At 42.6% G+C, this 22,348-nt stretch overlaps 1 protein-coding gene across 1 annotated transcript; it reads left to right on the forward strand.

Moving 5' to 3' along the window:
• Window positions 1-6,721: 6,721 nt before the first annotated feature.
• Window positions 6,722-13,311, forward strand: DPH3 (diphthamide biosynthesis 3). The gene is made up of 3 exons (XM_068265283.1): window positions 6,722-6,904; window positions 7,863-7,937; window positions 11,285-13,311. The coding sequence occupies exons 1-3, from the start codon at window positions 6,797-6,799 to the stop codon at window positions 11,351-11,353; spliced, it is 252 nt and encodes an 83-aa protein (XP_068121384.1). The 5' UTR covers window positions 6,722-6,796; the 3' UTR covers window positions 11,354-13,311.
• Window positions 13,312-22,348: the final 9,037 nt, after the last annotated feature.

The following is a 22,348-nucleotide window of genomic DNA, read 5'->3' on the forward strand; positions in this document are numbered from 1 at the left end:
ACAACTTTTTTTAATAATTCATTTGTTGTCATAATTTATTCAGTGTGTAATGTAATGCTTATACTGTGTTTGCATGTTTGCAATTTATGTATAAAATCAAAGTAAACAGTAACCAACCAAAGTATACCATGCTGTATACATGCTGTTTTGAAGTACACCGTTCACTTTCTCACACAAGAATCTAAAGTAAGCTTACAATTGTAGAACAGTCCTTTTTTTACTTAGCTTAGCTGTGCTTCCCATATCTAGGCAATTGCCTGAGGCCCCTTTCACTTTGTGGCATTGCGTTGGCCTGTTTTTACCGCAGGTCAACGATACGCGGCATTGCGTTGGCCTGTTTTTACCGCAGGTCAACGATACGCCAGTGCAAGTCTATGGGGCCTTTCACACCATTGTGATGCGGGAGAAGTGATGTAATTGCTGCAGCCCTGACGCAAGCGTGTACCTACGTTACTGTCAATTTGTGTGGTGGACCATGTCATGTAACTGTATGGCGACGTGTGTACTCCATGTGTAATTCGTCTTTTCAGCCACAGGAAGTGAGCGCTAGAGTGCCTCACTTCCTGCTTGGCCTTGAGCCAGACGGGGATTACTGCGTATTAATCCGGAAATCCCTGAAGGCTGTTTTTGGTGTTGCTGATTGATGCGACCATGGCATTGCAACGCTAACGCCGGTTATCAGTGTGAAACCGGCCTGAATATATGGATGTGCTAGTAAACCGTGATGGGAAAGGAAGGAAGGATCTGCCTTTCTGTAACATACTAAATACATACTTTGTTGTCTTAAATTTCCAAGCATTGTAAGGAAGAGAAAACTTTAATTAGGTGAATATAGCTGCGTGTATTACAGATCAATTCTTTCCCTTTTGATCAGTATGTCCTGGTATCTTTGTAAGTGTTAAATGATTTTACATACGAAGTGCAGCCAAGATAACTAAAAATATTTTTCTGAATTTACTGTTATGTGTGAGAAAGTGAAAGGTTCACTTAAAAACCCATAGCAAACAAGATTCCATGTTTCCCATACTCAGTTTTTTAATGGCAAGTCCGTTTTTTTATGGTCCTTTGTCTTTAGCTATCCCTGTGTTCATCCCTCACCATAAACAGTTCTGGTCGGAGGAAAGCATGCAGGAAACAAACAGTGAAGAAGAGAGAACCGAGAGCCCGATATGGTGTAGTATGTCAAGGTAATTGGATAATTAGAAAGAGTATGAATTGTATACTCACAAACCAGGGTTACCTCCAGGCAACCACTGTGTAGGCAGGTGAGGAGATTAGCCTGTCCTCACTCAGGAATAAGAAGTCGCTCTCTGTAGGCTTGAAAAACAAGAAGGGGTATCCCCCTCCACCAAAGGTGGATACAATCAGTATTATGGTAGAGAACAGAGGCGCCAAAAGGATAAAAAACAATATTTAAAAGTTTTAAAATTATTGCTTAGGAGGCAGTGGTGGACTCACCTCCCACAAGCAGACACAACAACTGTGTATTCACAAAAGGGACATTTATTGGTATACTCCAAATAAGGTTGCCATTGTATTTGGAGTATACCAATAAATGTCCCTTTTGTGAATACACAGTTGTTGTGTCTGCTTGTGGGAGGTGAGTCCACCACTGCCTCCTAAGCAATAATTTTAAAACTTTTAAATATTGTTTTTTATCCTTTTGGCGCCTCTGTTCTCTACCATAATAAGGAAACAAACCGTGTAGCTCTGTACAGCTACAGAGACGATGTTTCCCAGTGCTTCCAAGACCTCCCGGAATAACTGGAAAACAAGAGTAAAACCAGGAGCCAAATGCTGCAGTGTGCTTGGACAATTGGATTAGGTAGGTGTTCAGGATTTTATACTTACAAAGGTGGATTGCAAAAGATTGCAACCGCCATCAGAGCCTGCGGGGAGATGCCCGACCCTGCTTCAGTTTTCCAGGTACAGTACCGTGTTGCAGGAACTGCATGGTCGCACTCCTAAGTAGTCTTCTGCGGCCAATTAAAAACAGCTACAACCTCTCAACTGAGAAGTAAAGTATAGTAAAAGGCAATTTTGAAGGAGTCCAATATAATAAAACACTTAAAAACAGTTTAAAAAGGAGAGGGAGTGTTGGTCTTACCTTTTCTGCAGAAAAAGGCCAGCAATAACTAAAAATGTAAATTTTATTATTCACTAAAATGGCAACTCAGGACTTCAGGTCTATACAACAATTAGCTGTTAGCTTAGGCCAGTAGGAGTGAGCACCTCTGTGTTGACTACTGGCCTAAGCTAACAGGCAGAAGGGTTAAGACCAAGACTACCTCTCCTTTTTAAACATTTTTTTAGTCTTGGGCACCTCCAAAATTGTCTTTATGCCATAGTGCTTATTTTCAGGGTAGGGCATATTTTTGGGGATACACGGTAAGTGGTCTAGCTAACAAACCTGGCCTGCTTTTGTGAAACATTCTTTCATCAGGTTGCAAGTGTTTGCAACCTGCATCTGGGTCATAGCAGACAACAGCAATGATTGTTTTGTGAAATAGGAATATTGTGTTGTAGTTACTCATCTGCTCTGAAAACTTTTTTAAATAAATCCTTTGGTGTTCCCCAGCCTGTAAAAAACTTAGTAAATCAGGCCCAAAATAACAGTGCAGTTAGATTTGCTTCAGAAGAGTGCCTAATTCTGAAGCAGCGTAATACTGTAAATCCCTCTATCACTGTGTCTACCAGTGGAGACCTTGACTTTGTCCCTTAACACGGGGACAAGAACATATGAAACTGCTAACCATCTACACCATCTTGACTCTAGTTCAGAAGTACCCAAAGACATTCTGAGTCTATAGGGAGCCCAGTCACTTGTATGCTGCCCTGTCCTCTCCCTCACCTCGGGGCTCTCCCCTCCAGCTAGTTACAGTTTGGGCAGTGGGCAGCGGTGGCAATATACATACCTTCTTCCTTGCGTTCCACCGCATACTCCTCGCTCTAGCGGCTGACGTCACTTCCGAAAGTGACGTCAGCCGCTAGAGCGAGGAGTATGCGGTGGAACGCAAGGAAGAAGGTATGTATCTTGCCCCCGCTGCCCACACTGTAACTAGCTGGAGGGGAGCGCAGAGGGGAGAACCCTGAGGTGAGGGAGAGGGGGGGAACTTCCCCCCTCCCCCTGCCGACTGTGGCCAAGGCTTTCCCCTCATGCTGCCACCCCTCCAGGCCCCAGGGGGGGGGGGGGCGGTGGGGCCTAGTTATGCCCCTGCCTGAGTTCAATTTCTGTAGTCACCCCCAGGCCTGATTACTGCCACACCTGTTTCAATCAAGAAATCACTTAAATAGGAGCTATCTGACACAGAGAAGTAGACCAAAAGCACCTCAAAAGCTAGACATCATTCCAAGATCCAAAGAAATTCAGGAACAAATGAGAACAAAAGCAATTGAGACCTATCAGTCTGGTAAAGGTTATAAAGCCATTTCTAAAGCTTTGGGACTCCAGCGAACCACAGTAAGAGCCATTATCCACAAATCGAACAAACATGGAACAGTGATGAACCTTCCCAGGAGTAGCCGGCCGACCAAAATTACCCCAAGAGCGCAGAGAAAACTCATCCAAGAGGCCACAAAAGACCCCAGGACAACATCTAAAGAACCGCAGGCCTCACTTGCCTCAATTAGGAGTTGTCAGGCAAATTGTAATAAAATAAACGCTACTTACCGGGGGCTTCCTCCAGCCCCAAGCTCCCAGGACCTCCCTCGCCGCAGCTCTGCCAGCAGCCGTTTGCTGGAGCTCCTACTGCGCAGTCCACTCCGGCCCACGTGGCGGTGATTGACATTGCCGATCGCGCAGGTGCAGTACAGAGCGGCCTACAGGTCGCTCTGACGTCATTGCTGGGGACCGGATCGGAGCTCCGGCAAACGGCTGCGGGCAGAGCTGCGGCGAGGGAGGTCCTGGGAGCTTGGGGCTGGAGGAAGCCCCCAGTAAGTAGCATTTATTTTATTACAATTTGCCTGACAACTCCTATAAGGTCAGTGTTCACGACTCTACCATAAGAAAGAGACTGGACAAAAACGGCCTGCGTGGCACATATCCTAGGAGCAAACCACTTTTAAGCAAAAAGAACATTAAGGCTCGTCTCAATTTCGCTAAAAAACATCTCAATGATTGCCAAGACTTTTGGGAAAATACCTTGTGGACTGACGAGACAAAAGTTGAACTTTTTGGAAGGTGCGTATCCCGTTACATCTGGCGTAGAAGTAACACAGCATTTCAGCAAAATCATACCAACTGTAAAATATGGTGGTGGTAGTGTGATGGTCTGGGGTTGTTTTGCTGCTTCAGGACCTGGAAGGCTTTGCTATGATAGATGGAACCATGAATTGTACTGTCTACCAAAAAATCCTGAAGGAGAATGTCCGGCCATCTGTTCGTCAACTCAAGCTGAAGCGATCTTGGGTGCTGCAGCAGGACAATGACCCAAAACACACCAGCAAATCCACTTCTGAATGGCTGAAGAAAAACAAAATGAAGACTTTGGAGTAGCCTAGTCAAAGTCCTGACCTGAATCCTATTGAGATGTTGTGGCATGACCTTAAAAAGGCGGTTCATGCTAGAAAACCCTCAAATAAAGCTGAATTACAACAATTCTGCAAAGATGAGTGGGCCAAAATTCCCCCATAGCGCTGTAAAAGACTCGTTCAAGTTATCGCAAACGCTTGATTGCAGTTATTGCTGCTAAGGGTGGCCCAACCAGTTATTAGGTTCGGGGGGCAATTTCTTTTTCACACAGGGCCATGTAGGCTTTGAGTTTTTTTCTCACTAAATAATAAAAACCATCATTTAAAACTGCATTTGGTGTTCAATTAAGTTATCTATGACTAATAGTTAATGGTTTTTGATCAGCAGAAACATTTAAGTGTGACAAACATGCAAAAGAATAAGAAATCAGGAAGGGGGGAAATAGTTTTTCACATCACTGTATGGGCTTGTAATTGACGGGATGCAAAACTGAAAAAATGCACCTTTATTTCTAAATAAAATATTGTCGCCATGCTTTGTACTAGGGACATTATTTAAATGTTGTAATAACCGGAAGAAATGGGCAAATAAAATATGTGGGATTTATTCACAGTAGCACGATTTATTTTAAAACTATAATGGCTGAAAACTGAGGAATAATTATTTTTTTCTTATTATTCCTGTTAAAATGCATTTAGAATAAAATAATTCTAAGCATATTGTACCACCCAAAGAAAGCCTAATTGGTGGAGAAAAAAAATGGAAATAGATCATTTTGTTGTAACAAGTAGTGATAAAGTTATTTGCAAATTAAGGGCTCAAACCCACTAGAGCGATTTTGTGAGCGTTTAGGCCCGGTTCACATTAGCGGTTGTTTGCCAAACGGACCGGATAACCTGACCGGATCTGGATCGGAACCGTACGGTTCTGATCCGGATCCGATCCGGATCCGGTCAGGTTGCATCAGGTGTCCATCAGGATGCGATCCGGATCCGTTTGGCAAAAGTTCGTTAAAAACAAAAAAAAAGTTGGGGTCTGGGAGGTCAGCAGAAGGGGGACCTGTGGAATCAGGCCCTCTGCTGTTTAGCACTCACCTCCACCTCCGACATGCTGCCAACATCTCCGGATCCAGCTGTGCTGCTCCACTCCAAAATGCTTGCCCATGTGTCCCCATCCAATATCGCCGCAACAATCCCCATAGGAAGTGGAGTAGAACATCCGGATTTCTCAGCCAGTGTGTTGTGCGCTCTCCGGTTCCCATTGGTTTGTATTGGCCGGATGGTGCAGTCCGGCTCCGCCCCGGATACGGCTGCCGGAGGAGCCGGATGAAAAAATAGCGCATGTTGGAACGGAGGCCGGATCCGGCCCGGATCCGGTTTGGCAGAACGGACGCATGTGAACGGACGCATAGGCTTTCATTGCTATGCCGTGCGTCCGTTCCGTCCGTTCTGCAAGCGGTGCGGCTCCGGCACGGCGATTCCGGAGGGCCACCGCAAGTGTGAACCGGGCCTTAGGGAGCGATTCAAAAGGCTAGAGATTTCCCTAAACGCTCAGCTAATGTTAATGGATGGGCCAAATTCCACTGGAGCAATTGCAATTACCAAAATAGCAAACGCAGGACATGTAACAATTTTAGCGTTTAACGATTAGCGTTTCTGCAATGTAAAGTATATAAACGCTGGCATAATCGCTCGTCAAAACCTACACAGAGCGATTTTTGCTAGCGTTTTTACATTACTGCACACTATAAAAAAATTAAAATTCATTGAAAGGACCAATCAGATTTAAAAACGCTAATCGCAAATCGCTACACAATCGCTGTGAAAAAAATGACACTTTTTAAAAATGCTACCAAAATCGCCAGCAACTCGCGATTAGCAGTAGCGTTTTGTAGTGGTTTCCAGGTCTAAAGGTAGGATCACTGACAAGTGAAAATTGCTTTGGTCAGTTAGGGTAAAAATCCTTGGGGGTGAAGTGGTTAAAAGCTAAAAAAAAATAAACTGGGCATGGACTCCACATGAGTCTTTACAGAACTGTATATTCTCAAAAATGATGCTATTTTAGGCTGAGTTTTATACCAAAAGACAATAAAGATGGGTACAAGTGCCATGGAGGGCCTGTTCTCTCCCTGACATCCGATGAAACCCTAAAAATCTCACTCCTGGAATAACCTATCACACTGCCAGATTCAAACATGGCCGCCGCTAGCTCTACTGTCTCAGGCTAGTGACGTCGCGCCTACAGCGTGTTGTAGTGTGTGTGTCAGGTTTCGGCGTGCGGTAGTGGAGGAGCTGTGCGTGTGATTGCTGCTGGTGACCGGGCAGGATGTCGGTGTACCACGATGAGGTGGAGATAGAGGACTTTGAATATGATGAAGATACAGAGACCTATTACTACCCATGCCCGTGTGGCGACAGATTCGCCATTACCAAGGTATTGCCAGCAGTGGTGTCTGTGGGCTCTGGTCACAGCTGATGCGGCACACTGCATATCCATATGTGCCCTTAGCTCAGATCACAACCTAAATAGCTTAAATCTTATGCTGCATCCACTGTCGGGGTTCTTCACTATAATGTATGATTAGTAAAGTCGTTCTTTAAAAAAATGTACATTGGGTGCAGCAGAAGGTAATTTAGAACTGGTTTGTGGTTGTCGTAGTGACGTATCTCATCCTAGTTGTATTGCAGCCCTGCAATACATCTTCATGTATCAGGGTGTGTTGGCAATCTAATGTAAGTGAATGAGAAGCAGGACTGTGATTCAACCCAGTGTAAGCTGCTGTCCCTACAAAAGGACCAGCGGTGAAAACTGCTGCTGCCTAGATCAGTGGTTCTCAAACTTTTTCAGTTCAGGGCGCCCCTGGAGGCTTTGAAAAATTTTCCAAGGCACCCCTCGGCAAAAATAACTACCAAAATGCTGTTATGAACCTTATTCAGCAGCAACCACTCCAAAGAATGGGGATAAATGCTGAGGCACCCCTGGCAGGTTCTGGAGGCGCACCAGGGTGCCGCGGCACCCAGTTTGAGAACCCCTGGCCTAGATAATGTTTTTCTTACCATAAAGACTGTTTTAATAAGCGAGACCTCCTTTTCTACTGTATCACTGTTTATACATTATGAATCGCATAGAAACTCTATTGGACTCAGTACATTCATCACCAGTGCTCCTCTGTTAATCTAAAAGTAATTTTCAAGATCAGTCTGTGGTCGGCATGACAGGGACACAGATAGGAAATGGAACCTACAAATGTCTCAACCACACCTCCCCAACCTCATTTTCAATAAAACCTAAACATGATTGGCTGTTGTTTAATGAATATTCATGTTTCTTGGAGTAGTTTACCATCTGAAGACCTTCTTTTATGATGTTATTGTCCACATTTTCTTTATAGGAAGATTTGGAAAATGGAGAAGAAGTGGCGACATGTCCCAGCTGTTCACTGTTGGTCAGAGTCATCTATGATAAGGTGGGTGATTCTCCCATTCAGCGATCAGATATTGCTCCCAGTTATGCTGGGAATACACGTTTCGTTTTAGCCTTCGTTTCGATTGTGCCTTTTGTCCTTTTCGTTCCCGAAATAATCGAACGTACGGTTAATATCACCACCCACGGTTTCGTTTTTTTTTTTTCGATTCTGATGGTTTTGTTTTTCCAATGATCGAAGGCTGCAAAGAAACAAAACGAAAATCCCTTTTTACAGGGACGGACTAACATAAACGAACATATAATCGATCTGAACAGCCATCAAGCCTACCAATGGCTCGATTAGATGGATAAAGAGAGATAATATCAAACATGTTCGATCACTAGTCGTTCGTTTTTGGGGTCTATTAATCGAAACTATAATGAGATTATGACTATTTTCACATACGTTTTCAACACTCGATTCGTTTACTGAACGAATCGAAGGCTAAAACGAAGGCAAAAACGAAACGTGTATTCCCAACATTAGACTAGGTCCACAGTGGGAGCTTCCTGTAAAATCATGGGGGGTGGGGGGAGGGGTGATGCATCACACATTATGCAAGCATTGCATACAGTAAGTTAAGAGCATACTTCACTGCCACTATTAACATGTTTATTATGCAGTAATGCACTGTGTTTGGATACCCAAGTCCATTGGATCGCATTACATCGGATGCACTCTGAATGTTGCTTAGAATTGCAGTGCAATTCTGTATGTTAAATTGCCTCTGTTACATCGCAGTGCAGCACCCCACAATGATCTTAGCCTTAATCACTTTTGCATCATGTCAATATGGCAGCAGATGGGGACTTACAACTAAAAATAATACCAAAAAAAATCCTTTATTTTAAGATCTTGTAATCCAGCAGCGTCAGGGCATTTCCATTGCTTAATCCTTCAGTGACTGATGAATAAAATAAAATGGTGACGAGGTTCAATGTAAAGTTCTGTAATCGTACCTGAACCGATATGTGACACCGAGATAAACATGGGTATACATCGCACCAAGCCTGCTATGAACTTGTCTGTGTTTATTTCAGTTTTTTTTTTATTTTGGCTGCAAAGGTTAACAGATCCAGTGCTTCCTTTTAAGCTGCCTGGCTATCCTTTTTGATCCTTTACCTCTAACACATTTAGCCATAGACCCTGAACTAGCATGCAGAATATCAGGTGTTTCTGACATTGTCAGATCTGATAAGATTAGCGGTGTGCTTGTTTCTGGTGATATTCAAACACTACTACAGCCACATAGATCAGCAGGGCTGCCAGGCAGCTTGTATTGTTTAAAGTGTACCAGAGATCAAAATAACTAAAGATTTGATACTTACATGGAGCTTCCTCCAGCCCCATAAGCTTGTCTGAGTCTCACACCGGCCTCCAGCGGTCTGCCGTTCAGCCGCAATCAGCCATGGTAACAGCTCAGTCAGGTCCAGTCTGGGTCTTTTGCGCATGGGACTCAGACGAGCTTATGGGGCTGGAGGAAGCCCTGGGTAAGTATCAAATCTTTAGTTATTTAGATCTCTGGTTAACTTTAGGAAATAAATATGGAAGTCTCCACATACCTCTCACTACAGATGTCCTTTAATAAATACTGTTCCATTTGATGGATCAGTTTTAGCACTGTGCAGTGTGAACAGCCCTTAAAGTGAACCTCCAGACTAAAAATCTACTCAGCAGCGCTGAAGAGGCTTGATGTTTTTTTTAACAGGTTTACAGCATCCGACTTTTTTTGTTTTTCTTACCCAAGCCAATCGAATCGGAAATTGGTCGGAGGGAAAATCGACAGAAAAAATGCATCATGTGTACCCAGCATATGCCAGAAGCATTTAGCTCAGAAGCTTTTGGGAACCACATGGCTATATTGTTACCATCCTGCGCTTTCAAATGAGCTTATCTGCCATGCCATTCAGGTGACACAGGGGAGAGATCAAATTACAACTTTTGATTAGAGACAAATCAGGAGGAATTAGACCAGGCACGGGCAAACTTGGCCCTCCGGCTGTTACAGAACTACAAATCTCACAATGCATTTGCCTTTATGAGTTATGACTGTGGCTGTCAGACTCCTGCAATGCATTGTGGGACTTGTAGTTTCTCAACAGCTGGAGGGCCAAGTTTGCCCATGCCTGAATTAGACTATCTATCCTAGCAGACCTAAGCCCTTTCAAAACAAGCTCCAGGCTGCCCTCACAACCCCCCTCCTGCCAGTGTCAGCCACATGTCAGCACGCCCCCCTGGCCCCATCCTCCTCCTGTTACAGGTGCACTTTATTTCCCGAGGCCAATGTGTAACCATGATCTTGTCGCTTCACCTTTAGTAATGAGGATTGGAGAGGCTCAGTACTACACTGAGGGATGTGTGTATGATTGGGCAGAGAGGAGCTAGGTACCCTCATGGATCTACAGTAGAATCTTGTTATAGTAAACGCTGGTAAAGTAAAACTCTGGCTATAGTATACTCGGTCCCCAGGTCCCAGCCATACACCTGTATATACAATCCTGATATAGTAAACTACTTGTATTTGTATTTATGCATTAAGGTACAATTTTACCTGGTGAACAGTGTACCACACCAGCTGTGAACTGAGACTTTGCAAGCATCTCCTCTTTCAATGTGACAGTCTGCTCATTTTTTGATTACATATTTTTTTAATGGAATATTGTCAGTAATTTTCAGATTTTGCTGTCTGCTGAAAATATCCAAAGATCAGTTGAAAACACTACAGTTGTGCTGTAAAGGAGCTTACACTAAAATAAATGGCATACAACTGGGAACATCAGACTTGGGTATGGATTTGGGAATACTGGTTGATAACAAGTTAAGTAATTGTCTATATATAATGCCAAGCAGTGGTAGCTGAAGGAAATACAATTCTGGGATGCTTAAAACAGGAAATAAAATCTCAATTTCCTAGTACATTACTTCCTCTGTATACACAAGTCCAGTAGTCAGCACACTAGGCTTCTCATGAGCAAAAGAAGTAAGTCGAATTTATTCCTTCAAGACTTGTCAAAACACCATTGATGTGACAATTGTTTCGGGCCACACAGGATCCCCTTCTTCAGACAGTGCAGACATGTCTGATGACTATATGATAGAAGAATTAATTTATTCAGTAGTTGCTGCAGTGATGTAGGAATAATACTTCACCATGTAAAGATTGTGGAAAAGACTTCCATCAATAAAAAGAGTAAAAGTAGACCTTGGAGCATGAAGTTGAAAGCAGTACTTTGTAGAGAAATGGACATACTTCAGCAGTCAGGTGGCTTTGTGGGTAGGGGAAGCTCTTATGTTTGGCAACTTTTCTGACACAGATTATTATTATTATTATTTTTTTTTTTTCGCAGGACGAGTTTATGAAAGGGGAGGTTGTCCCTGAATCTGTTTCTGGAAAAACGGAACTGCTGAAATGCTGATGGTGAATTTGTGAGCTGTTCCTCTAGCATACAGGCTTCCATGAGCACTCCTTATCCTCTGCCAGGCTATTTAACACCTTTCTGTTAAACACAAGACAGCAAGTCAGAGCTGGATTAAACATTTTCTTACTTGTGTTTGAAACTTCAAGCTAAAGCAATAATAGGCAAGTTTCTTAAGATAACATTTAAATGCTTCCCTAAGGAACATAATGCCGCATATTAACCCCTTACCATCACTACTCTGTAAATCAATGTTCCTTCAACACATAACTCATGCTCGGGAAATGTTAACCTTCATCCTACTGCTATTTCTACCTTTACATTTGCGGTTAGATCTGCACTGGGATTGGGCTCCTATAGCCAGAGTAGCTCTGTGCATGGACCTTCATAGTCATGTGACAGGTTGACTATGTGAGCGTGATTCAGTTTTTCACTGTGCTTCTTTATTTATAAGCTGAAGGGGATTGTATGTAAGGGCTGGTTCACACTGCACAAGCTTTTTCTAAGCTCTTGTGATTTTAAAAGCTCTTGCTAATGTAATCCTGTGTGCGTTTCCCACTTGAGCAATATGATTTTATAAAAATTGCCAATAGCATTACATTAGCAAGAGCTTTTCAAATCACTAGTGCTAAAAAAAAGCTCTTGCAGTGTGAACCAGGCCTAAAGAGAGATTATTGTTAAGTAATATGTCTAAATTTAGAAATAAAAATAAGGCTTTTAAAAAAAACGAAGGACCAAAAAGTAGGCCGGTTAAACCATTTATATAGATAAATACGTTTTGGTTTTCAGGAGTGTAAATCTTGCCTTATCTACTTTTATAGCAATATTTTTTTTGTTTTGTTTTTAATTGTAGACACTGAACTATTTTCATCCGTGGAAATGGATACACAAATGGTTTTTGGGGGGCAACATAACCCAAATTATGCAGATCATCCACATTACCACATAAACGGTGATAAACTTGTATCCAATTTTCTTTGGGCCAGATTCTTCCTGAATAAGTAAAAACGTACATGTTTAACGTGTGACTAGAAGAAAGCCTTGCCTGTTCCCATAATAGTAGTACAACTTTTGCATTAATACACTAAAGCGGTTAAAAAGGTATTAGCTGTTGACTGTAAACACTGCAAAGTAACAAAGTTTGTTCTTGTCACCAAGGTATGAAATAACCTCAGTCAAGAAGGGATTAACATGTCTTCAGTAGTTTAAAGCTACCCATACACTATTCAACTGCGACACCGATTGACCCGCAATCAACATCATGACCAAAATCAGGGGTGAATCGCAGACAAAAAATGCCTCAATCATGGAATCAATGGAATTTTAGTCAAATCTAACGTCTAATTAGGCATAAATGTTGTATAGTGTATGGGTACCTTTAGGCTGATCACGCCCTCATCTATTTTTCTTGGTCACTTTGATAGATCTCCCCATGGTTCTATTGCCCCATCGCTTGCCCAATCAATCAGCTTTCAACTGATTTTGGAAAGGTAATCAATCAAGAGGTAATAACGCATGTTGTATGATCTATATCAAGAGGGGGATAGACGGCCACAAAATATTTTAATGCATCAAGCGCACAATGCTAGCAGTTCAATCTTTTTAGGGTTTCTGCTGAAATCTCTCATTTGGATGGAATGGACCAAGTGGATCAGTACAACCCGTTATCAACCCTTGTATAACCAAGTCAGGATTGTTGGAAATCTCCTGCAGGAAGCTGAGGCCTTGAAAACCTTGTTATACTGTCTTGGCAAATATTTCCCGCACTTTTGCTTTTCCTGGATTGGCTGCAAGAACAGAGGAATCTTGAAAGTTTACTAAAACTGAGAGACTGTATATATTTTAATGAAATGTTTTATATTTATTACGCTCGGTGACGTGTGTTTGCCAAGAATATTTTTGTATATTTTTTTCCTTCCAAATCCTCTTCGCAAAATTAAAATTATTACATGCCTGAACGCTGTGTGTGCCAGTCCTGCTGAGTAAAACAAGATGAGTTTTTATGCCAGTGGAATTTAATTGAAAAAATTAAAAATGCCTGATTTATAATGTAGATAAAGTATATTTTTGAATTAGATCCCCACCAGGAAGTGACTGCAGAGCTCCTTAATTTACATACAGTTGCAGAAAGAGTCTAATGCTGGGAATACACTGTTCGTTTTTGAGGCTGATAGATGATTATTTCAGACATGTCGGATCTCCCGTTCGATCATTTTGCCACTCGATTCCTGGTAGAAGTGAATATAAAAAGATAAGAAAAACGAGCGGAAGATAAGAGAATTGACTGCAGAATCGAGCGGCAAAAACGATCGAGCTGAGAATTGAGCAGCAGAAACGAACCGTGTATGCCCAACATTAAGGGCCTTCTTCCACTACCCTGCGATTTGCGATTTGATTCCAATGCAATGCGATTTTGCTCAAAACGCAATCGTCCTGCTGCGTTTTGGATGTGACTGAGCTGTACTATACTGAGTATAGTAGCTCAATGTGCATTGCATGGTGGAAATTGAAACGCAATTGCGATCGCATTTCATAGGGGAAAAGAGGCCTAAGGGCCTTTTTCCACTACCCTGCGATTTGATTCTGATTGCAAATCGCTAGGTACATTAAACTAATGTAAACTGCAGCAGCAATTTCTATTAGTGCGATCCGATTGCGATTGACTTTTGACGTACATTTTCACGATTTTTGAGGGATCGCCAGTGGCGCTTTTTTTAACAACGTGATTGCTCAAAAATTGCAGAAAAGTGCTGTACGCACAGCGTTTACCATGAATTGCGAATTGCCGGCGATTGTAGCAGTGAGATCACTGCCATATACTTCACATTACACTAGCGCTTTTAAAAGCGCTATCGCTCACAGGCGATTTGCGGTCAATAGCTGCTAATTGCCCAAGTGTGAATGGGCAGGTTGCAGTGGTGGCAGGTTGTATGTCAGATGGAGCTATTCATCTAAAGGTAAAGGATTCTGCTGCTGGCATGGTTATGGCCGGTTCTTACTGCTGGCTGCCACCGGCCTGAGCAGAAAAGCGTTTCACATATTTTCCCATCATTGCGTCACATTTCGAGCCTCTAACACAGGGCTGTCAAATCGGTCCTTCGAGGGCCGAGGTCCTTACACATTTTTGACACAGCTCAAATTAATTGATGGGTCTGAATCAGGAAAGGTGTGGTCCATTAGGTAGAACACATTCCTCTTTCTCAGTCCATCCTAAACACTGGCATGGATCTGGCCCTCCAGGCCTGCAGTTTAACACCTGTACTCTAACAGGATATGGAACCGTGAATGCCACCAATGCTAGAAACCACATGCACAATCAACGATAAATGCATTAAGATGAACCCTTCCATTCATCTCAATGTGGGATGTGGTGAATCCCAGCAATGGATGATGATGCCCTTGCAGATAACTATCCTTTGCTTTATTACTAAAAGGAAATACTACCCTTTTCCTCATACATGGAAGTGAAATCTCCTTAGAGAGAGGTCAGGAGAAGTGGCAGTTAAATTGCAGTTTCAGTTGGTGTAATCACAAGGGCCTCCAGTGAAAGTGAAAGCAGATAGTTTTAACCATTTCAGGTAGTTTAACATGCTTGTTGACTTTAGAATGATGTAGCACTTCCATTGAGGCAGAGAGGAACATTTTGGATGGAATTCAGCTTTAATAACACTCCTTGTAATCTTGTCAGATTGCTAATAGCATCATATTACTTGGTAATAACTAGCCAGCCATACTAATTCATCATTCTAATTACACGCTCATATTCCTAACCCAGTAGTCTATTCCAAGGTTTAAGCCCCATCTACACGATACGATTCTTTGTGCGATTCGATTGAATCCGACATGTCCGATCGACATTCGATTCAATTCGATTTGCCATTGCAAAACAATGGCAAATCGAATTGAATCGAATGTCGATCGGACATGTCTGATTTAATCGGATCGTAAATAGAATCGTAATCGAATCGCACAAAGAATCGTATCGTGTAGATGGGGCTTAAGGCAGACAAAAAACAGCTTGAGAGCATTTTACTGGCTTTTGTGATAAGAGAAGACCATTCATGCAATTAAAGTTGAACTGTAACCAAGGATAGAACTTCATCTCAATCAGTAGCCGATACCCACTTTCCCATGAGAAACATTTATCTATTCTTAAACTAATTATCAGGGGGCCCTGTATGGCTGATCTTGTGGTGAAAGCCCTCCCACAGTGTGATGTCATCACCTAGGCACTGACGTCACACTGTGGGAGCCTTGTTGCATTGTTGGACATAGCTGTTTCCAACTGCCAAAAAAGCAACATGTTTTTCCACAAACCTCACTTTCCAGCATGGGAAATAAAAAAAAAAAAGGTAATTTTACTGGCTTCAGACTCTCTTTAATGACTTTGAATCTGTCCCACCCTCATCTTCTCCACATCCCAAAATGGAGCTGATCAAGTAATTAAAAGTAGTTGCAAGAAGCATGCAGTGCCTGCTCTTACAGCCTCTCCAGGCACATATCTCAAAATATCATCTAATAGTTTAGCTGTCAAAATGTTACCATTTTATGTGAAACAAGGGTCATGGATCTAATAAACCTGTCTTGGAATTTTCATTACATGACCAGAAGCAGAGTGTTTGTGAGACATGGTTAAGGCCAAATGCCTTGATTTGCACCATTGTTATTATTTAGTATTTATACAGGGAGTGCAGAATTATTAGGCAAGTGGTATTTTTGAGGAATAATTTTATTATTGAACAACAATCATGTTCTCAATGAACCCAAAAAACTCATTAATATCAAAGCTGAATATTTTTGAAAGTAGTTTTTAGTTTGTTTTTAGTTTTAGCTATTTTAGGGGGATATCTGTGTGTGCAGGTGACTATTACTGTGCATAATTAGTAGCCAACTTAACAAAAAACAAATATATACCCATTTCAATTATTTATTTTTTACCAGTGAAACCAATATAACATCTCAACATTCACAAATATACATTTCTGACATTCAAAAACAAATTAGTGACGAATATAGCCACCTTTCTTTGCAAGGACTCTCAACAGCCTGCCATCCATGGATTCTGTCAGTGTTTTGATCTGTTCACCATCAACATTGTGTGCAGCAGCAACCACAGCCTCCCAGACACTGTTCAGAGAGGTGTACTGGTTTCCCTCCTTGTAAATCTCACATTTTGTGATGGCCCACATGTTCTCAATGGGGTTCAGATCTGGTGAACAAGGAGGCCATGTCATTAGTTTTTTTTCTTTTATACCCTTTCTTGCCAGCCACGCTGTGGAGTACTTGGACACGTGTGATGGAGCATTGTGCTGCATGAAAATCATGTTTTTCTTGAAGGATGCAGACTTCTTCCTGTACCACTGCTTGAAGAAGGTGTCTTCCATAAACTGGCAGTAGGTCTGGGAGTTGAGCTTGACTCCATCCTCAACCCGAAAAGGCCCCACAAGCTCATCTTTGATGATACCAGCCCAAACCAGTACTCCACCTCCACCTTGCTGGCGTCTGAGTCGGACTGGAGCTCTCTGCCCTTTACCAATCCAGCCACGGGCCCATCAAGACTCACTCTCATTTCATCAGTCCATAAAACCTTAGAAAAATCAGTCTTGAGATATTTCTTGGCCCTGTCTTGACGTTTCAGCTTGTGTGTCTTGTTCAGTGGTGGTCGTCGTTCAGCCTTTCTTACCTTGGCCATGTCTCTGAGTATTGCACACCTTGTGCTTTTGGGCACTCCAGTGATGTTGCAGCTCTAAAATATGGCCATACTGGTGGCAAGTGGCATCTTGGCAGCTGCACGCTTGACTTTTCTCAGTTCATAGGCAGTTAATTTGCACCTTGGTTTTTCCACACGCTTCTTGCGACCCTGTTGACTATTTTGAATGAAACGCTTGATTGTTCGATGATCACGCTTCAGAAGCTTTACAATTTTAAGAGTGCTGCATCCCTTTGCAAGATATCTCACTATTTTTGACTTTTCTGAGCCTGTCAAGTCCTTTTGACCCATTTTGCCAAAGGAAAGGAAGTTGCCTAATAATTATGCACACCTGATATAGGGTGTTGATGTCATTAGACCACACCCCTTCTCATTACAGAGATGCACATCACCTAATATGCTTAATTGGTAGTAGGCTTTCGAGCCTATACAGCTTGGAGTAAGACAACATGCATAAAGAGGATGATGTGGTCAAAATACTCATTTGCCTAATAATTCTGCACTCCCTATATAGCGCCGACATCTTCTGCAGTGCTGTACAGAGTATATTGTCTAGTCACTTAACTATCCCTAAGAGGGGCTCAGAATCTGATCTCTACCATAGTCTTATGTCTAAGTATGCATCCTGTAGTGTATGTATCGTAGTCTAGAGCCAATTTAGAGGGAAGCCAATTCACTTATCTGTATGTTTTTGGGGTGTGTGAGGAAACCTGAGTGCCTGGAGGAAACCCACGCAGACAGGGAGAACATACAAACTCTGTGCAGATAGTACATCGGCTGGGATTTGAACTGGGGCGAGTGAGCAAACTACTACGTCCTTGTGCTGCCTATTCCCATGTTTCAGACTGTAAGAGGGCTGAATCTGACAGATCAGACTGCATCCTACATTATAGTCTACTGTGCAATAGTTACAATTTACTGAGCTCCTGATCAGGTATTTTACAAGTAATTTTCTTAAGATCATCTAATTCAGGGGCTTATAGACAGATAGAACAAGCTGTACATCTGATTGCTTACACACATCTCGAAGAATTTGTTCCTGGAAATAGGCTTTAAGCAATAGTGTTAGGTTATTCTAGAACAGGGGTCAGGAACCTTTTTGGCTAAGAGAGCTATAAATGCCACATATTTTAAAATTGAATTCCGTGAGAGCCATATAATATGTTTCAAACTGGGACAGGAGGGCTCACGTTCCTGTTGCCATGGTGATGTGTATACAGTTGATCCGGCGGGCAGCGGAAGTTGCAGACACATCTTCAGCTTCTCTTGGGTTTCATTAATTTCCCCGAGAGACAGACAAGAGAAATACCGACTAACTGCTTGTACAATTAGCTAGCTGACTTGGGAGTTGATTCACTTTGTAGGACGAGATCCCCGCACTTTCGCCCAATAAGCTGCATGTCAAGTGACAGGCAGCCTATTGGGCCAATCAAGATACAGGGATCTCATCCTACTAAGTTACTGGACCAGACAGGGTCCAGAGTGGGACCATTGGAGCAGCCGATCGTTTTGGGGGTGCGCAAGTAAGTTAGTAGTGCACGCTACAGCAGTATGTGCCTACTTTGAAAATTTTACTTGTGCTGCTTGAGCAGTGTAGCTTAGTGAATCAACCCCTTACTTGATTTGTCTGTGAGCCAGATGTAGCCATCAAAAGAGCCACATCTGGCTCCCGAGCCATAGGTTCCCTACCCCTGTTCTAGAAGCTAAATAGTGATACTGTACACAGGAAAGCTGCAAAAACAATACTGACCACAAGGTGTCAGTAAATGTTAAATATCTTGTTTTTACAGATGTGTAGGAATCATTTTCATTTAGCTATGGAAAAAACTATTTTTGCTTAGAGAGAAAAAGATTATGTAGGAATTAAGAATCGGTGACTCAGTTATTTCCTGTATTTATATAGTGTTGATGTAAAATACATAGCTACAGAGTGCATTGAACCATTTACATTACTGTGGCAGTTGCAGAAAGAGAGTCTGAGAGATCCAATTCACTTTTCTCTTAAAGGGACATTTAAGTCAGCTGAAAAAAAAGGGTTTCACTTACCAGGGGCTTCTACCAGCCCCCTGCAGCCGTCCTGTGCCCACGCAGCCAATCACCAATGCTCCGATCCCCCGCCGCGGGTTAGTATTGGTAAGTGGCTGCGCGGGCACAGGATGGCTGCAGGGGGCTGGTAGAAGCCACACATAAGTGAAACCTACAGTAGGTGACAAAGCACTTTCAAAATTATTCAGAGTATTTTCTTGCTTGTTGGTGGCTTAAAAGGCATTCAATTTATAATGTGAGAGTATCACTTAGTAGAAAAAAAAAAAAAAAGGGAAATTGGATCGGGTTCTGTGCTGCCATTTTGATCTGCTGCAGCAATTTTTTCTCCTCCCTGAGAGTTCCCAGAGGTGAACACAGGAAACCACACCAGGATTTGGTGGTTTCCGTTGCTAAGCTGGGAAATATAAGCCCAATCAATCCAGCATGGTTTACCCTGATCTGGGAGAGAATGGATATTTTGTGCTATGCTGCCAAGGTATTGTGATTTGTGCTGAAAAAGATTGCTATATTTGAGTGTGGTTCAATACCAGTATTAGACTTGTCTTGAATTGATGGTCAAGCATCTTCTGGTGCATCGGATGCTGAACCTGCAAGCAAGCCCTCATGACCGCATAGGTTCGCTAAGCTGCAAATCTTGACGTGAACTCGGGTTCGCCTGCCACACTGCAAGAAAATAAATAAAATGGCTGATCTAGGAGATCATGTTATTTCTGATTTGTTCAAATTAAATGTGAAATGAAAACCTACTTGTACATATGTAGTGTTGATCTACTACGATGTGCTATACATAAATCAATGCTTGTCACAGGGGCCCACAATCTACTTGCCCTACCACAGTTTAGGGAGATTTTTGTTTTTAGAGGAAAGCGATTATCCTGTCAGTTCTTGGGTTCACCTGAAGAGCATGCCCTTGTTGTTGTCCTGATGGTGCCCTGCAAGGGATTGAGATTAAGGTCTGGTATACACCGGAGGCAATTGTAATGCGCTTGCTGATCGCAAAGCACTAGCGCAGTATCGTCGCCCTATGAGGGTTTTCCCACAGCAGTGTTACGATTTGGTTAAAAACGTTCTGCATATAGCTATTTTTTTAGTAATTCAGCTTGAGTGAATGTGCAGAAACGCATATTCCATTTGCGGTGTGAACTAAGACTAATCCAGCATCCTCCTCCAAATACAGTATATTTGTTTTATATCTGAGTATTAATAGTTAGATTTAGGCACAGATTATGGTAGGTGCTTAGAGAATTACATTGTTAATAACTAGGAAAGGTCAATGAGATACAAATAATGTGTTGATGTAAATTTTATGCTAATTTATTTAAAAAAATGATGGTGCCTGAAAGTGGACCAACGTTTGTACAGTAGTTGTACAATAGTGGAAGGCTCACCCTTTAGCATTCTATTTCCATGCATAGTCAATCTGGCTGAAAAAGTCTGAACCATACTGGTTGGTGTATCCAGTAGCTTGGCAATCAGATGCAGTATGAGTTATTAAGGAGAACCGGAGGATGCCGTGGGAAACCTCATTAAGATCCAGAGGCTTCCCTCTTCTTAAAGGAAATATCAGGCATTTCAATGAAAACCAGATCTACTTACCTGACATCCTCCAGCCCCTTGGAGCCATTGTTTCACTCACTGGAGCTCTGCTCCCAGCCGTTGTCCCAGGGCAGTTTCAGCGGCTTCTGCCAGAGCGGCCAGGGGAGCTTACTGCAGCTTCAAGCCACGTTCATGGCCAGATTTTTAGTTTTTACCACCCGAATCCTGCTTTTACTCTCAAGTCTGAAGCCCGTACAAGTGCAGAGCATACAACTGAATCACAGGACATAATGTGGGGGGTTGTGGTAGTTATTTTTTTTTCTCCACATCCCAAAAACAATCGAAGTTAACTGGCTCCTCACAAAAGACTTTGACTATGGTAGGATTAGATTGGGAGCTACTCGGAGGAAACTCAGTGGCATGACCTTGTACTGTGTAAAGTGCTGCAGAACATGTGAGCCAGGGCATAACAATAGACAGTGGCGTAGCTAGGGTGTTTGATCCACCCGGTGCGGATAATTTACCGACACCCCCCCCCAAAAAAAAAGCGAAGCGCGCAGCAGCAAAAAAATGGGTGTGAACATGACATCACATGGGTGGGGGTAACTGTAATGTAACAACAACAACAACAAATAACATTTGTAAAGCGCTTTTCTCCCATGGGACTCAAAGCGCATAAGCATGGCTCCGACCATCGTGGTACAGAGGAAGAAATTTTATAAGTCTGGAAATGCTAGGCTAAACAGGTGGCTTTTCAGTCTGGATTTGAATAACTCCAGGGATGGTGCTGTCTTTACTGGGTGCGGCAGGGAGTTCCAAAGAGTAGGGGCAGCATGACAGAAGGCTCTATCTCCAGATTTTTTGAGGTGCACTCTGGAAGTGACCAAGTTTATAGAACTTGCTGATCTGAGGTTGTGAGAGGTGTGGTGCAGCTTCAGCAAGTCCTTCATGTATCCAGGGCCCAGATTGTGCAGGGATTTGAATGTCAGCAGTCCAATCTTGAAGAGTATTCTCCATTCTACTGGTAGCCAGTGCAGTGAGCGAAGGATCGGTGTAATGTGACAGTGGCGAGGCTGGTTTGTTAGCAATCTGGCAGCAGCATTCTGCACTAATTGCAGGCGACGCAGGTCCTTTTTGGGGAGGCCAGCATAAAGGGCATTGCAGTAGTCCAGCCGTGATGTGATGAAGGCGTGGACTAGGGTTGGAAGATCCTCTGGGGGAATCAGATGTTTAATCTTTGCAATGTTCTTCAGATGAAAGAAGGAAGATTTAACTACAGATGAAATTTGGTTTCTGAAACTCAATTCCCCATCGATTAGTACGCCAAGGCTGCGCACAAGGTTGGAGCTGTTTATGTCTGAATTCCCAATCCTGATTGGTGTTGCTTTAGGATAGAGCTGTTTTGATGGCGAGTGCTGGCTTTGGACAAATGATCTCAGTTTTGTCAGCATTCAGTTTCAACCAATTATCATTCATCCATGCCTGTAGCTCAGCTAAGAAAGAGTTTATTTTTGGGGTAGGGTCTGTTCCACCAGGTTTGAAGGACAGGTATAGCTGTGTGTCATCGGCGTAGCAGTGGTACGTCAGGCCATGACGTTGGATAAGTGTACCAAGTGGCAACATGTAGATTGCAAACAGCAGAGGGGATAGGATTGATCCTTGTGGCACTCCGAATTGTAGAGGTGCAGGTTTGGACATTATAG

The sequence above is a fragment of the Hyperolius riggenbachi genome, chromosome 2 (assembly GCF_040937935.1).
Source record: "Hyperolius riggenbachi isolate aHypRig1 chromosome 2, aHypRig1.pri, whole genome shotgun sequence".
NCBI classification, from domain to species: domain Eukaryota; kingdom Metazoa; phylum Chordata; class Amphibia; order Anura; family Hyperoliidae; genus Hyperolius; species Hyperolius riggenbachi.